This window comes from Asterias rubens, chromosome 13, assembly GCF_902459465.1.
Source record: "Asterias rubens chromosome 13, eAstRub1.3, whole genome shotgun sequence".
Taxonomy (NCBI): Eukaryota; Metazoa; Echinodermata; class Asteroidea; order Forcipulatida; family Asteriidae; genus Asterias; species Asterias rubens.
This window is the reverse complement of record NC_047074.1, coordinates 7,575,624-7,591,811: the sequence shown is the minus strand read 5'-3', so window position 1 is coordinate 7,591,811 and position 16,188 is coordinate 7,575,624. Positions and strand designations below refer to the sequence as shown.

Genomic DNA, 16,188 nt, shown 5'->3' with positions numbered 1-16,188 from the left:
AATTTTGAAGTGTTGACCACTTGAAAAATTTACAGGTACTCTTTCTGACATGGAACTTCTGTTGGTCATGGAAGATTTTGACGCAGGAAGTCAAGGTTAGTAATGAAGTTTTGTTTCCTCCATTTCTATTCAAAGGAAGAATGCATTTTTCTTAAATGTATTTTTGGCTGTGTTATTCTCTCCGACTCCCCCCCCCCCCCCCCCCCCCCCCCCCCACCTTTCGGAAAAGGACAAAAAACTAAAACCCCTAAAGTTCAACTGTAACTGTTGTGCTTTTTCTGCATGCTGGACAATTTAAAACAATTTCACTTGCACTCATTGAAAATGCTTAGAATATATTGTTGCATGTTACTTTTTCCCATTTCACCTGACTGATTATTTACAAGTGTACATGTACTACTGCTTTTTAGTAATTTTTCTCTTCCATACTTTATTGTGGGTGTAACGCCACATCAATATAATTAATAATACAGAGAAGAACCAGCCATCCGCTGTAAGACAAGGCAGCCAGCAGCCATCCAGGGGAGGCCGGGGCTCATCCAGCCAGCAGCCATCCAGCGGAGGCCGGGGCTCATCCAGCCAGCAGCCATCCAGCGGAGACCAGGGCTCATCCAGCCAGCAGCCATCCAGCGGAGGCCCGGGCTCGTCTTCCGGTCAGGCACCAGGGATGGCCGGAATGTCAGAAAGACAAGGTATCTATCTTGGAGTATCAATATAAATAAAAAGTGCAGGTTTTGTTTGTTTGTTTGTTTGTTTTATTGGCTGAAGAATTGAATGAGATTTTAATTACTTCTTTCTTTACAGAGTCAGGAATTTTCACCTGAACAAATTATTCATTTTGGTTTCCAATCACACCCACCGATAGGGTAATAAAAGAGTGGCAACATGCTTTTAAATGCCTTCTTGTTAAAAAGCGAAATAATTGCACCTTCATGTTTCTTTAGCAAATTTTGGACATTTGTAAATTTTCAGAAAACTCAGGTATGTTTTTAAACTACCCTACATTATGCGCTTTCCACCAGTAGGAATAGCTTAACTGTCTGGGGTATTTATGAATGTAGCACTGTATACTCAGTACTTTCCCGAGTCATGTGAACAAAATCACAGGAAATTTTAACAGTGCTAACACACATCAGTGTAAGGGTAAAACAAAATTTAATATTCTTTATTTTTATGTATTAAATGTCAAATTAATTGCTCATTTATTTCAGAGTATCCTCTCACTGAGGGCTGGCGTCAAAGCCTGCCAGTAGAGGACCACCGCTGGGTATCACAGGCGCTCTTCCGACTATCAGTCAAAGGAAGAGCTGAATTTGACTATGCCAAAGTCAATCGCTTGTGGTACCAACCTCCCCAACCACGGCTTATCCACAGTCAGCCACCTAGGGCAGCGCCCTTTTACACGCACCGCCTGCTACTGTGGATGCCGCGGAGGTTGTGGGCCCTGAGGCTGACCTGCCCCTCAGAATCTTGCAGTGAGAGGGAACTCCGCTCAGCTGGCATGTACCCGCACGTGCGCCAGGTTGTAGATGTTGATGGCTACTACAATCTGGCAGCTGAGTACCTGGAGTGCTCTCACTGCAAGAAAAAAGTCATCAGCTGGAGCCATCCGATCTTGGAGCAGCTGGACATTGGGCACCGTCTCCAGTTCCCTGCAGTCCTGACCTACAAGCTTGCCTGTGATAACAAGGTTGTCAGGCTGTTGAGGTCCAGAGGACTTGGAAACGGTCCCTTCCAGCTGCAGCGGAAAATTCATGAGCAGCACAGCGAGGCCTGGCTGCAGAAGACAGCACACTACCTGTCGCAGTGCCAGGAGTTCAGCCAGGCTTCGGATCGTCGACTCATTTCCCGCCCGTCCTTTGATGACCCCGTCCCAATGCCGTCGGTACACACCTACCACTGGCTGCTACAGGTTTACTGTAACGATGTTCTTCAGCGCATCAACGATATAAAAGCAGCCATTACTTCGACATTTGGGCGGGTGTTGAAAATGGACTCCACCAAGAAGGTGAGAAAGGCGTTGTTTTCGTTGAACAATTTTTAAAAATTTATTTCATTTTTTATTTATGCTAAATTTGTAATTGTTTATGCAGGTACATGGTGCAGATGTGATGTTGTAAGTACTTGTATTGTTAATTGTTTGCAGGAAAAGAGTTTACATTTCTGCTATGGGATTGTTAATTACTAATAATTTTTGTTTTACATTACATTAATTTCAGATCGCAAGAAAACTGGCTGGACACACGCATGGTACTGCAGCATGGGCCACCGACGTGGGGAATGAGCATGGGCAGGTCCTGATGTGCGTGTTGACCGCTGCAGAAGGCCATGGTTTGGACGAAATGACCAAGGGCCTTGTCACACGGTACCAGTCTGCCAGTGTGCCCCCGCCGGAACTCCTCTATGTGGATAGAGACTGCTGCAGTGCCAGCACAAAACGTCAGTTCATTGGCTGGCCTGCCTTGCAGATCCGCCTAGACATCTGGCACTTCATGAGGAGATTCGCATCAGGGTGTACAACTGACTCCCATCAGCTGTACGCCTTTTTTCTACGTCGCCTGTCAGCATGCATCTTCTCATGGAGTGCAGAGGATGTGGATCTGCTACAGCGGGCTAAACGGGCACATCTGATCACCAAGGACATCAAGAACCCGTCTGCAGAGGATGTGACCAACCACATCAACAAGAGGTCACTGGCTCGCCACTGCAGACGGACAACCCGTGGTGTCGAAGAGACCACCCGCCTCATCAAGGACCTGCTGACCACTTTGGACAGTGAGCAGGGGCGAGACACCCTGGGAGTTCCCTTGTTTGACTCCACCCGCATCTGGGACATCTGGGAGTCCCAGAAGAGACACATCATCTGCATCCAGGACCCGGAGGGTGTTCAACTCTACACCAAGACGGGTGAGATGGTGTTGGGTGGAGTCACTCTACCGGTGTTCAGATGTGCTCGTGGTTCCACATCACTTGAGTCCTTTCATCTCCATCTGAATCGATTCATCCCTGGTAAGACATTGTTGCCAAGATTGTTTTTGTTTTCTTATTCATCAGTTTTTTTTCTAGTTTTGACTGTGAAGATGTCGTTTGTTATTGTACTACATTTACGTAAATGCTTCTTTTGCAGGAACCACAGCCAATGACCTGCATTTCCAGGCCTACCTGATGGATGGGCTGGTGCGCTGGAATGCCGACCGTACTTCAGATGCCACACTCACCGAAGGCCCCAATCATCGGGTGTACAGTGGCTATCTGAAGTATGCGGTAGACCAGCTCGGACAACGTGTGCTTGGCAAGAGGATTGACCCCACACAGACAACCCCCCAGAAATATACAGGTGCGTGTACAGGCTATTAGTTGTTTGCTTGTTTGGCGCCTGGTTGGTTTGCTCAAATTTTGTCTGTAAACATCCACTGAAAGCCAGTTTTCACATTTCACCAAGCGTGAGCACTTGATTCATGACTGGTTTTTCTTATTGTTATGTTTTTGTATTTGTTTAGGAGAGCTCATCGGGGTAGAGTACCTCTATCACCAAACCAACAAGGTACTTGGAGAGTACTCCGCTGATGATGCCTCAGGAGATGATGATGACGACGATGATGATGACGATGATGACTTCAGACAACATGAAACGAGGTTGGACCCAACCATACCCCCTATTGAGGGGTCATCACAGTCCAATCACCCTATGGAAGGAAATGCATCGGTAACAACAAGTAAGTTAGAAAGTTTACCAAATAACCAATGATGAGGCTTGTATGTGCACAACGAAGTTGCATGCTGGGTGATGATGCAAACTGTACTGTAATGTTTTATTTATTTATTTATTTATTTATTTATTTATTTGGTTTGTTATTGTTCTGTCTTTCAGAGGCAGCAGCAGCGGCTCCGAGACGGAGTTTCAGATGGCCTTCTGTGCAGGCCAAACTGCCCGCAACTGGTATGCCCATCCTGCAATCATCATCATCATCATCATCATCACCATCACCGCCTCCCCCCAGTGTCGCTCCCCAACCAAGACCCACATCCTCTACACGCCAAGCAAAGCCTGTGGCCACGTTGTCCAGACGACCTCCCAGCCCTCCATCAGTAGAAATGCCTTTCCTGACCAAAGAGCCAACAACTTCATCAGAAACTCCCGCAGATCCTGACCTGTCAGAGGACTCGGATGAATCTGTAAGTGCTGTCTTGCCAAATATATTTCCAGTGATACTTGTTATTGTTATCATTTTTTGTAATGATACACAATTTAAAAAAAATAATAATACTAACCCAAGTCAATGATTTCTTTTGAAATTGTCTGTCTATTATGCAGGATGAGGCTGTTGGCCCCGACAATATCCCCGGATTTGACAAGGTGGAGGCTCTGGCTAACTACCTTCTCCGGTTCCGCCAGGAGAGTGGCGTCATCAGCCAGAGCCAGGCTGGCAAGATCGTCGAACTGTGGAACGCCCTCCACAGTTTTGATCGAACTGTCAGCCGCAAACAACACCACCAGCCGAAACTGACGAAGGGGCGTTTCAAGCCATCGAGGGGCACCAATGTCATTCCTGGCGTTGACAGTACCAGAAGGTATGCAAAACTACAATGCTGTTTTACTTAGAAACAAATTTAACCTTCTATACTGGAAAAATTATCTCCAGTAGGCCTACATTGCTGTTGCTTTGACCGACCTAGTTCCTCCGATCAGAATTTATGAGCGAGAAACCAGAATAAGTGAAAAATTCCACGACTACTGCATCTCTTTGGAACTCCTTGCCTGCAATCTAGACTGTTAACGCTAACATATATCTGATATCTGATTTTCTTAAATTGTTATTTGCAGATGTTTCTTGGGCCAAAATACAGGACCAGCTACCTGGCCAGACAGCAATCGGTATATGGAGTGCCTCATCGACAAGCTGTGTTCCCTCTTTCCAGGGAAGGTCCGAGAGAGGGGACACACAACACAGCGATGGGCACTCATATTATTGGCCTACAGAAACATCAGAAACAAGGTGCTGGACAACGCCACTCTCACCAGGCACACCCAGATCCAGCTGATGGAGATTAACCAACGAACTCTTATACAGTGGTATGCATTCTATAGTATCAGCTTTATTCTCAAACTACACTTACATTAATACTGTAATGCAGCGTCTGCTTTTTAAAACTATATCTTATTTCTTTGTTTCTTATTCTGCTTTTTTTGTGATTACAGGCACAATGAGAAATCAAAGACAAGGGAGCGGCGGGTACTGGAGATGGGTATCAGCGTACCACGACCCCCGATGACATCTCCAGAGCCCCTCCCTGCTCCACTTGAGAGACCCATCACACTGACTGTGCCTGGTGTAGAGCATCAACACCAGTTCAATGATCCGGCAAACACTGCTGGAAAGGGAACACCGGTGCGAGCACCACGCAAACAAGTTCCAACCCCCAGACCAGTGCCCCGACCAGTGACATCCGACACGGCACCTTCGGACCAGCCTGCACCACCCATATTCGCCATCATATTTCCTGGCGCCGCCAGCGGCCAGACCAAAGAAGACCATCCCCTTGTCCAGCCAGCCTCTGAGGAGCATCCAAGGTCAGAGTCAAAGCCAGTACCACGCAGCACAAAGCATTATCGTCGGCGTGTGGCTCAAGAGGATGAGGCCGGTGTGGAACGCAAGAGAAACAGGTATGCGAAACGCACAAAAATGACAACTTGCGGCCAATGTAAAAAACCTCGAGATTCTGAGAGCCACACCCAGTACTACGGCTGCTGGTACTGTGCCAACAGTGCCAAGGAGTCCTTTGAGGAATGGCTGGCGAGGATGGTGGCCAAGCGGAAGGCCATGAAGCAAGAGAGAAAGAAATAAAGACCAACGGTGAATGGTTGCAGGGCACAGCTGGCCGAAGGACGTCAGAACTGGTTGGGGGTCCACAAGCCGGATCATTGTAACTGGTGTTACAAACAAAAGTTTTTAATGCTGCCAAATCCAAGGAAAAATGATTGAAAATTCAGTGTTAATGAAAATAAGATCAAAAGATCTCAAATTCATAAAAATTTTGTCTGAATACATTTACAGACACATTTCGAAACTGAATTTAAAATACCTTATTTTCAATCATGCCTTGGATTTGAAGGTCCCAAGCCCTTGTTAAAAAAGCAGAGGGGAAACTTTCCCAAGAGGTGAGTAAAGTAAATGAAGGTAAAAATAGTCTTATGTCTTTCTCATCAAACGATTAAATGCAAAAATTTAAAACATTACAATTTAATAAACTCAAGGTGTCATTCAGAAACATTTGAATTTACTTAAAGCAAGTTATTATCAAAATAAATTCATTATAATATGCTGCTTTGGAAGCATGATGGTTGATATACATCTACCAAATTAAGGCTCAGAGACATTGGCACGGGCCCAATTTCATAGCACTTCATAACGGCCGATTCTGTGCTTATAACTGTGCAAATTCCATTTCAAAGTGATTCTAACCGTAAGCACACAAAAAGGCATGTTTATCTTCCAAAACCTACTATCTTCCAAATTCAATTACGTCACAATGCAAATCCATGGTGAACGCGCAAAATCGCTGCCAAATTTTCTCGCTTAGACTACCTGTGAAATACGCTTACACCTAAGCAAAATTTGTGCTACAGTTGCTACAGTAAGCACAAACTTTGCTCATACCGTTAAGCTGCGCTATAAAATTGGGACCAGTACATTTTGATGTAAGTCTTTAGAAAAAATCACACTTAATACAAGAAGATTCTTTTCTACAAAGCAGCATTCAAGTATTTATTATGTATCTCAACAAGGCTAATTACAGAGTGGAAAATTACAGAGTAAAACAAATCCTGTTGCCATATTCTGATAACTATTTTCACATGACTAGAAGTTGGTTGTACATTTGGACAAGCTCGGGTTCAGAAATAGGATAGTGTAAGACAACGTTGTTTCAGTGCCAGGAGAAGAAATCAAATTAAACTTTGTCGCAGTCTACTGTCATCATCAAAATTAGGTGGTTGTCAACTGCTTACCACGCCAACAAAAAATTAAAGTAAAAAAAGAGTTGCCAGTGATGTTTACACCCTGGCAAAGTTGTGTCAAAGGCTTTAATGATTAATTAATGACAACACGTTGTCATTAGATCATAAAGAAAAACATATTGAACCATTAACTATTTCTTTTTTACTTTTTACCTAGCGATTGATTGTGGGTAAACCTAAATTTTTAAAACAATATAACATACCATTCGGTGTTGTCTAGTTCCCTCAGGAGCCCCCCCCCCGTTTATACAAAAAATAGTTAAAAAGAAAAAGACAATTACTATTTCTTGCATTAGGAAATGAAACGTGTCAATACACAAACATAACCCTTAAAAATTTCATGATTTAGTTTGCCTATATACATGAAAAATCAATAAAGAACAAGTTTAATCTTATCAACTGACCACTGTAATCTAGCATAAAACTTAACTGATATTTTGAAGACCTCGATGGTGCTGCACACTAGTCCGTCCTCCTTCTTCATCCGTGCTTCATGGTGGCTTCATGGTGCCTAGCCTGCTGCTATCGAGGACCGGGTTCACACTGCTTCACACTATATCCAGAATTTCAGAAAGACAATTAAATAGAAACTTCAGTTTAATTTTTGTTTATGTGTGGGACAAATGGAAAGTAATGTAACATAGCTGTTTTGGTTTTTCCATTGAAAAGAACGGCAAATCGTAAACTGACCAGGGGTACGTAATAATGTTGAAGCGCCATGCGCCACGTATATGCGAATAGAAGCCCGAATTTTTATTAATATTATTGTCTTGACACTTTTAAGGCAGAAGGCTTACAGACAAATTAAAATGTGGGGGGGGGGGGGGAGATCACTACTACTTTTCCACCGAACTTTGCCACCTTTTTATTTTGGTCCCCTCCCTTCTCCATATACTATACATACCACAATACATAGGCTAGCCCTCCCATAAATTGCCTCCATTGTATTGTTAATTATTAGGCCAATATTTAGTTTATTTTGCGATACGTTCATTGTTATCGCAACTACTGTAGTTGGAAGGGGGCAAAACGAGGATAGTTAGTAATGACCGTAACAGTATTGTTTTAGAAAAAATTGTTTAACAAATTACTTGTTTTATATAGGTTTGTTTAAATAAAAATTAAATAATTAATTTTTACACTAACAAAATGAATAAAACTTCTGTACAAATTTATTGTTGGAGTGGGCTAAGCAAGGAGGGGGCCAAAATAGCTCTAAATAACAATAAATTGTAATACAAAAATACAATTAACACATAATTACTGATTTTCATTGACAAAAACAATATGTTCAAATATTTTCACGAAACTGGTTAAACTATACAAATGACAGCCCAAATTTCCTATTCGTTTGTACACGTCCTCGCTTACGAACGTGAAAATAACATATTTTAGACACAATTACGCTACCAAAATCAACGAAAATTACTGAAAGTAACAATTTTACAAACTTACCAATATTCAGGGTGTTGAAATTCACTTTAAGGCTATAATGTGTGATTTCTGGGCGATAATTCAGTCGAATTTCCGAAGAAAAATAATACGATCGGAAAGGAAGGATGACGTCATGCAGTTGTATGGAGCGCCCATTTTACAGCCGATCGGGGCTATTTTTGCTGTTCCAATTTCGTTCCAATTTCGCAATCCAGGGTCCTGATTGGATGACACGCAAAATCGTGAAGCGTTCCATATTTTTTCATTATTTTTTCATAAAAAAAAAAAAAAAAAAAAAAAAAAAAATTCGTTTTTTTTTTTTTTTTTATACTTTTTATCCAGTGATTGATTGTGGGTAAACCTAATTTTTTAAAACAACATAACATACCATTCGGTGTTGTCTAGGTCCCTCAGAACCCCCCCCCCCTTTAAAAAAAAAAAAAACTATAAAGAAAAAGACCAAAAAAAAAATTAATCTAGATCTTTGTAAAAAAAAATTTTAGTTTCTTTTTTTGTACTTTTTATCTAGTGATTGATTGTGGGTAAACCTAAATTTTTAAAACAATATAACATACCATTTGGTGTTGTCTAGGTCCCTCAGGAGCCCCCCCCCCCCCCCTTTAAAAAAAAAAAAAACTATAAAGAAAAAGACAAAAAAAAAAAGTTAATCTAGATCTTTGTAAAAAAAAAATTTAGTTTCTTTTTTTTAACTTTTTATCCAGTGATTGATTGTGGGTAAACCTAAATTTTTAAAACTGTTTTCACGTAAATTCACGTAAATTTCACGTAAAATTTCACGTCAAAGTCAGAGAGGTAGGATGTGATGTTCAGAATCCAATGTATCGAACACATACACTTCCATCTAACCACCTTACATTTATAGATTGTCATTTTAAAGGCAGTGGACACTATTGGTAATTGTCAAAGACCAGTCTTCTCACTTGTTGTATCCCAACATATGCATAAAATAACAAACCTGTGAAAATTTGAGCTCAATCGGTCATCGAACTTCCGAGATAATAATGAAAGAAAAAATATCCTTGTCACACGAAGTGGAAAATTACTTCTCTCTCGAAAACTATGGCACTTCAGAGGGAGCCATTTCTCACAGTGTTTTATACCATCAACCTCTCCCAATTACTGGTCACCAAGAAAGGTTTTATGCTAATAATTATTTTGAGTGATTACCAATAGTGTCCACTGCCTTTAATTATGCTGAGATTAACATGTATTAACGCTGAGATGAATCACCAATACTTATGCACAACCATTTTGTGTGAATACAATGTATCTTTCATGGGCAGTAGGTCCACTTTTAAAGACAAACTTGACCGAAAACAGTAAGTCGTCATCTTTGCTGAATTCATTTAAAATGTTTTTCAATCAATAAGGAAATGAGTTCACATGAGTATAAATAGATTTTAGTTATACCCTTATCCAGTGCTTATCAGAAAGGTTCGTGAAAAGCTCTGTTACGTCATCACTCATGTTACGTTTTATGTGGGAGCTCCAATTTGTATAGCTGCTTTGTTGCAGACTGGGGGTATAACAAAGCAAAATCAGTTTCTTGAATCAAATCACTTTTAAATATATATACATGTATATATATATTTATATAGCAACTCGTTTTGGGGCCTATTATGATTATTTTCCTTTACATATTGCAACAGATTTTGGTTGGAGAATGCACAATGCATAAACGTGAGTAACGTTGACGGTGGCTATTGGCTGATTAGTCTTGCGTTGACGGTGGCATTGTTTGCCGATTGCGTTTTGACCTAAAACGGCAACCCGTGTTTCGGGAGACCATGGGCGAGAGACTACGAAGAAGCGGTCACAGCGATTTGCGAGAGAAGCAGTCTGGTTCGAAGCCTAAACGAGGTTTCTTTGGGGTGATTTTTATTGTCGTGCTTCCTATCTTTTAGTCAATTTGAGGAGGATGTTTTCTTATACGAAATACTTACTAATTGAAAACGGTGTATTGCACTGAATAGCAGTGCCCGAGCGGCTTAGTTCAATCTAATTCTACCTCCATGGTTCAATGCCCATAAAAAGTAGTAGGTATCGTTTAAAGCTCGTTTGCGTCACCCCCTTTTGTTTTGTGAATGTACATAATATTTATTACAAACATCAAAAGTTAATAAATGTATTAAAGGCAGTGGACATTGGTAATTACTCAAAATATTCATTAGCATAAAACCCAAGTTACTTGCATGGAACGAGTAATGGGGAGATGTTGGTAGTGGAGTAGTCATTCGAGAAAGAAGTAATTTTCCACGAATTTGATTTCGAGACCTCAGATTTAGAATTTGAGGTCTCGAAATCAAGCATCTGAAAGCACACAACTTCGAGTGACAAGGGTGTTTTTTCTTGCATTAATATCTTGCAACTTCGACAACCGATGGAGCTCAAATTTTCACAGGTTTGTTATTTTATGCATATGTTGAGATACACCATGTGAGAAGACTGGTCTTTGACAATTACACATAGTGTCCACTGTCTTTAAATCGGGTGTGGTCGTCTAGTCTTTCTTCGAGATTGTACAGAGAAAGAGTCCTATATACATGTAGGGCTCATTTCTGCCCAAGTAGTAGGCCTAGTTCTTGTTAAAAAATCTACATTCTGCGGTATGTAGAATCATGGAGGTAGGTAGAAATAGAAACGGCAAGTCTCTAACTGAAGAACCAACTACTTGGAAGTGATGATACACACATTGTACGTATTTACCACCGCAAACCAAATAAAATCTGTTTTGTGTTAACTGTTAGAGCGCCCCCAAGAGTGATTTGATACATCGGCATTTGATCCTACGCGGATTCGATTGGATCCGACAACATTCATGACATTGGCAACACGGACGGCCCCGGGCCGGCAGATTCCTAGAATTTTGTGAACCAGATTACGGATGTTCTACCAAATTATAAATCCGGTAACACTCCTAGTAGCTCTATTCCACACGGCACACAATATCTAGCTGCTTTTTATTTCAGATGATTGTCAGGCAAACATTCAAAGTGTGAATTAAAGGCGCTGTGTGGTCCAGAGAATGGCGTCTTTCTTAACGAGACTTGTTGACACTCTGGTAAGTTAGGTTTACATTTTATTAACATTATCTAATCAGTAATGGTCCCATATATTTATTATTAACAAATGCACCAGGGGAAAAGTGGAAGTTTCCCTACGGCGCCAGCACTTTTTCATTCGATATGAAATATAGTATCTAATTTACCTTAAAAAAACCTCAATCAATAAGGTTTATCGCGATTCAGAACCGCAGTACATTGGGGGAAGGAATATGGGGCGGTTTCTACAACTCGTGCACGCAACGCCTATACCTTTGTGTGGGTTCAACAGCGCCCTCTCTTGATATTTTGCTATTCGCGATACACCTTATGAGATAGGCCAATCCTTTTTTGTTAAAAATTGTGAAAAAGTGGTGCGACATACGGAAAGTTATCCGCATGGAGAGTTGCGAGAACCAACCCTCCTTCCTGACGCGATGGTGGGGGGAGGGGGGTATGCGATGAATGCCAGTCAACTTGCGCCCCAGCAAAGTGCCCCCTCACTTACTACGTCGCCCAAAGTTTCCCCCCACCAAAGTGAAGTCGCCCCCGACACAGATTTTTGCCCCTAACAAAGTCTACGATGAATGCCAGTCAACTCGCCCCCTACTCCTAGAACTATTTCGGTTTCGTCCGGCTATCGTCTCCCGTAACGTAGGCGGACGAAACCGAAATAGTTCTAGGAGTACTCGCCCCCCAGAAGCAAATTCCCCCACTACAAAGTCGCTCCCTAACAAAGTTGCCCCCTCACTTACAAAGTCGCCCCCCCCCCAAACAAAGTGAAGTCGCCCCCGAAACAGTCGCCCCTAACAAAGTCGCCCAAGGAGATTTCACTAACTAAGTGAGGGCGCCCTTTGTTTGCAAACATTTTTGAGAGTCCTTGTCTTGGTGAATGCTTTTTCTTTCGAGAAATGTTAAAACTAGTTAGCTAGTTTCTTTTTTACTTTTAAGTGGCCCTTTTATATTATTATGTAAATCTAAAGCGAAAACAATACAATTTTTTGAATTAAATTAAGCATAGGCGAGTCATTTAACCTTGTAGTTGTACCGGTATTTAATTATTTCTGTGCATAATTTGTAATCCATCCAAACATATATTATTTTGTTTTTATTTCACCTTACATTCTGAGGTTCCCCATGCCTACTTTTAATATCGTCCCATTTTTGATCATGTCATTCTTTAATTGCATATTGTTGGTGGCATCCCGATACAACTTGCTCTCTTATACTACCCTTTCATGTTTCCCTGCATAGAAAATTAACGGCAGAGGTTGTTGTTTTCTCCCTTTTACCAGCTGCACATGCTTCATGACGATCAGTTTTTAAGTTGTGTTTTTGGCCTTTATTGAGCATTGCAAGTCAAAACTAAACTGAATGTAAGAAATTGTATCAAAATGCACACTTGTTATTGTCTTAGGTCTATTACCTACGATTCCTTTAAAAATTGTACACTTGGGATAGATAAGATGGATAGGGCCTATTGTTTCAATTCACAATGATGGATTGAATTCTAGAGTCTAACTCATTTCTGTTTGAAATCAGTAAAATTTTACTTGGATACACATGGCCTACTTTTTTTTAAAGTGAAGTTTGGCATAGTCGTATAGTGTGTCAGTATGTTGAATACCATTGGCATCAACCTCGTTCCCAGGGGGTGACTGAAACGTTGCACTGCCCATAGCCCGAACATCTGATGTCACACATTGCGGCTTGTGAATAACGCCAGAGACCTGCCTCGAGACCGGCGTGTATATTCACCTTTGACTTACCCTCATTTCACCTCTAGAGATACATGGTACGCAGTCAAATTCTATTGCGGACGTGACAGCGGTGACTGTTTGGGCATCTATGTTACTGCACGTTTATCCATGATATCATTGTACCCAATGGAATCACTGGAACTAGCGGCAGGGAACTGTCTTTATCCTACCACGCCATGGCATGTACAACAAGGTGTCGGTCGAGGAATTTGAAGCTGAATCTTTAATGTGATTTTTGTTTACTTTCAGCTGTGCAGACAAAAAGACATTCCTGAAAACCGGACTATTTTTGTGAATCACAAACCCCCTCCAACAAATGATGTCTACTTCCATCAGAAGTTTCCAGATAACACAATCATCTCATCCAAGGTAATTCATTAAAAAATGTAACTTCAATCAATCACTAAGGCCGTGTAAAAAAAGAAACATGTTTAGCATGCAGGTTTCTAAAAAAAAAAAAGGTAGGAGGGGGCTTTTTATTTTTCCTTTTTTATTTTCAAGATGGCTACCGTTCTTTTTAAAATTTTAACAATCCGTTGTTTTTTTCTAATGTTCAATAAAAAAATGAAACATGCTGAACAAAACATTGAACAAAACAAAATATTTTTTTTTAAAATGAAGGAAGCGGGCGGGATGCTAAATATGTTTCTTTTTTTACTTGGCCTAATTATGGATATTACGCACAAAAAACAATCCAACTTTGAACTGAAGGCTGTTGAATTGTTTTATATGTTGATTTTCTACTCAGTAAAAACTTTGAAAACAAAATTCTGTGAATATTTTGTTTACTTGATCTCAAAGGCAGTGGACACTACTGGTAATTACTCAAAACAATTATTAGCATAAAACCTCACTTGGTAACCAGTAATGGGGAGAGGTTGATAGTATAAAACGTGAGAAACGGCTCCCTCTGAAATGACGTAGTTTTGGAGAAAGGAGTAATTTTCCACGGATTTGATTTCAGACCTCAAGTTTAGAATTTGAGGTCTCGAAATCAAGCATCTGAAAGCACACAATGCGTGTGACAAGGGTGTTTTTTCTTTCATAGTTATCTCGCAACTCCGACGACCAATCGAGCTCAAATTTTCACAGGTTTGATATTTTATGATGTTGAGATACGCCAAGTGACAAGACTGGCCTTTGACATTTACCAATAGTGTCCAGTGTCTTTAAAAAAGCACTTGACACTACTGTTAATTACTGGTAAATAGTTGTTAGCATACAAACTTCCTTGGTAACGAGCAATGAAGAGCTAATGGTAGTATAAAACATTGTGAGAAACGACTCCCTCTGAAGTAACGTAGCTTTTAAAAAGAAACTTCAGTATTATCTCACTATAATACTTCCATTAAATTTGAGACCTCAGCTGATGTCTCCAATTCAAGCATCTGAAAGCACACAGGGCGGTTTTTTTCTTCCAGTATTCTCTTGCAACTTCAACGACTTATTGAGTTCAAATTATTACAGGTTTGTTATTCTAGATGCATGTTGAGATTCACCCAGTGACAAATTCCAATAGTGTCCAGCATCTTTAAAACAAATTTTTTGACTGTAGTTTGTGAGTTTTTTTGTCCTACTACACAATGTACCAAGAATTCACGCCTTGGATGTGGATTCAGAATCATCATGCATGATGAGCGATGCATTCTAATTTTTTGCTACAATCATCAATTTTACTCAGACAGTTCATTTGCCAGAGGCAAACACTGCTTCAATTGAAGTGGAAATAATCTGTTTTTTTTATGCAAATTATATTGGCAGAGTAAAGCCGTTTCTTATTACGAATTATGCAAACTTTTTAAGTCAAAGTACAACCTGTACATGTACCTTCATTAGTATACAAAATACGTTATGTTGGGGTCTCTGAATAATGACACATACACCTGTGTGTAAGTTTTCGTGAACCTTGGTGATTTTCAGACAGTGATGTGTACGGCCTCGAGGCTTAGACCCTGTTCCCACTGGATCCAAAATTGTGAGATCGGGATCCCGCAACAAGATTGGTTACAGACGCTTTCCCACTTGAGTATGGTCGCGCATTGATCCCCCTTTGCGGGAACGGAAGTGGGTTCAAAAGAACATTGTTTGGCTAGCAAACTTCGGGGTCTGATCGCCCTTTGCGTTCTCACTAGACTTTTGATCGCCCATTAATCCACAAGGGCGATCAGATCCCGCTTTAATCCTACTCCCGAGGAGGATCCAAATTGCACGGTCAGATCCTGATCGCCCTCGCGTCCCACTGGAGCCTGTTTCTCGTTGATCGCCCTTTGATCGCCCTTTTGGGGTCTTGATCGCCCTTTTCTTGAATTGGGAGATCAATGCGGGGTCCAGTGGGAACGGGGTTCATGTCAATTTCTGTGTTTAATGGTTTTCATTAAAGACATTGGACACTATTGGTTATTGTCAAAGACCAGCTTTCTCATTTGGTGTCTCAAAATCTATTGCTGAGGTCTCAAAGTCAAATTTAAATATTCTAGTGGAAAACAACTTCTTTCTCACTACGTTACTTCAGAGGGAGCCGTTTCTCACAATGTTTTATACTATTAACAACTCTCCATTGCTTGTAACCTAATTAAATTGTTAAATGCTAACCACCACATTGTATTTTGAGTAATTACCAATCGTGTACAGTGCCTTTAGGCCTATAACCTCAAAATACATTCAGATCATAAACCCGTTAGTGTTCTTTTACACCCAAGGCAGGCGATTGTGACATCATGTGATAGTTACTGAAATATTGGATATAATTTGGCCTTTGAGCATCAATTTTACAGACCAGCTGTAAACTATTTACTCTGGTGTTGCTCTGGGCCCAATTTCATAGCTTTCCCGTGTATGGTCGCGCATTGATCCCCCTTTGCGTGAACGGAAGTGGGTTCAAAAGAACACTGTTTTGCTAGCAAATTGCGGGGTC

General features: G+C 40.9%; 2 protein-coding genes across 7 annotated transcripts in view; both read left to right on the top strand.

Annotated features, from left to right (window-relative positions):
* Positions 1–1,514: 1,514 nt before the first annotated feature.
* LOC117298680 lies at positions 1,515–4,151 on the top strand. Its single transcript, XM_033781998.1, has 5 exons — positions 1,515–2,008; positions 2,220–3,009; positions 3,128–3,337; positions 3,501–3,720; positions 3,872–4,151. The coding sequence occupies exons 1-5, from the start codon at positions 1,877–1,879 to the stop codon at positions 4,149–4,151; spliced, it is 1,632 nt and encodes a 543-aa protein (XP_033637889.1). The 5' UTR covers positions 1,515–1,876.
* A 7,154-nt stretch (positions 4,152–11,305) lies between these two features.
* Positions 11,306–16,188, top strand: part of LOC117298490 (probable phospholipid-transporting ATPase IF) — a 76,718-nt gene continuing 71,835 nt past the window's right edge. For all 6 annotated transcript variants that reach the window (XM_033781770.1, XM_033781769.1, XM_033781771.1 and 3 more), the window contains exons 1-2: positions 11,306–11,534; positions 13,524–13,643. In XM_033781770.1, coding sequence (XP_033637661.1) covers positions 11,499–11,534; positions 13,524–13,643 — 156 coding nt within the window. In that variant the 5' untranslated portion in view covers positions 11,306–11,498. The remainder of the gene's footprint in view (positions 11,535–13,523; positions 13,644–16,188) is intronic.

Excerpts from the sequence above, each read along its gene's own strand:
- LOC117298680 (XM_033781998.1), top strand. The coding sequence starts at position 1,877 with ATGCCGTCGGTACACACCTACCACTGGCTGCTACAGGTTTACTGTAAC. Across the intron at positions 2,009-2,219 it reads AAATGGACTCCACCAAGAAG|ATCGCAAGAAAACTGGCTGG; the intron begins GTGAGAAAGGCG and ends CATTAATTTCAG. Across the intron at positions 3,010-3,127 it reads TCTGAATCGATTCATCCCTG|GAACCACAGCCAATGACCTG; the intron begins GTAAGACATTGT and ends CTTCTTTTGCAG.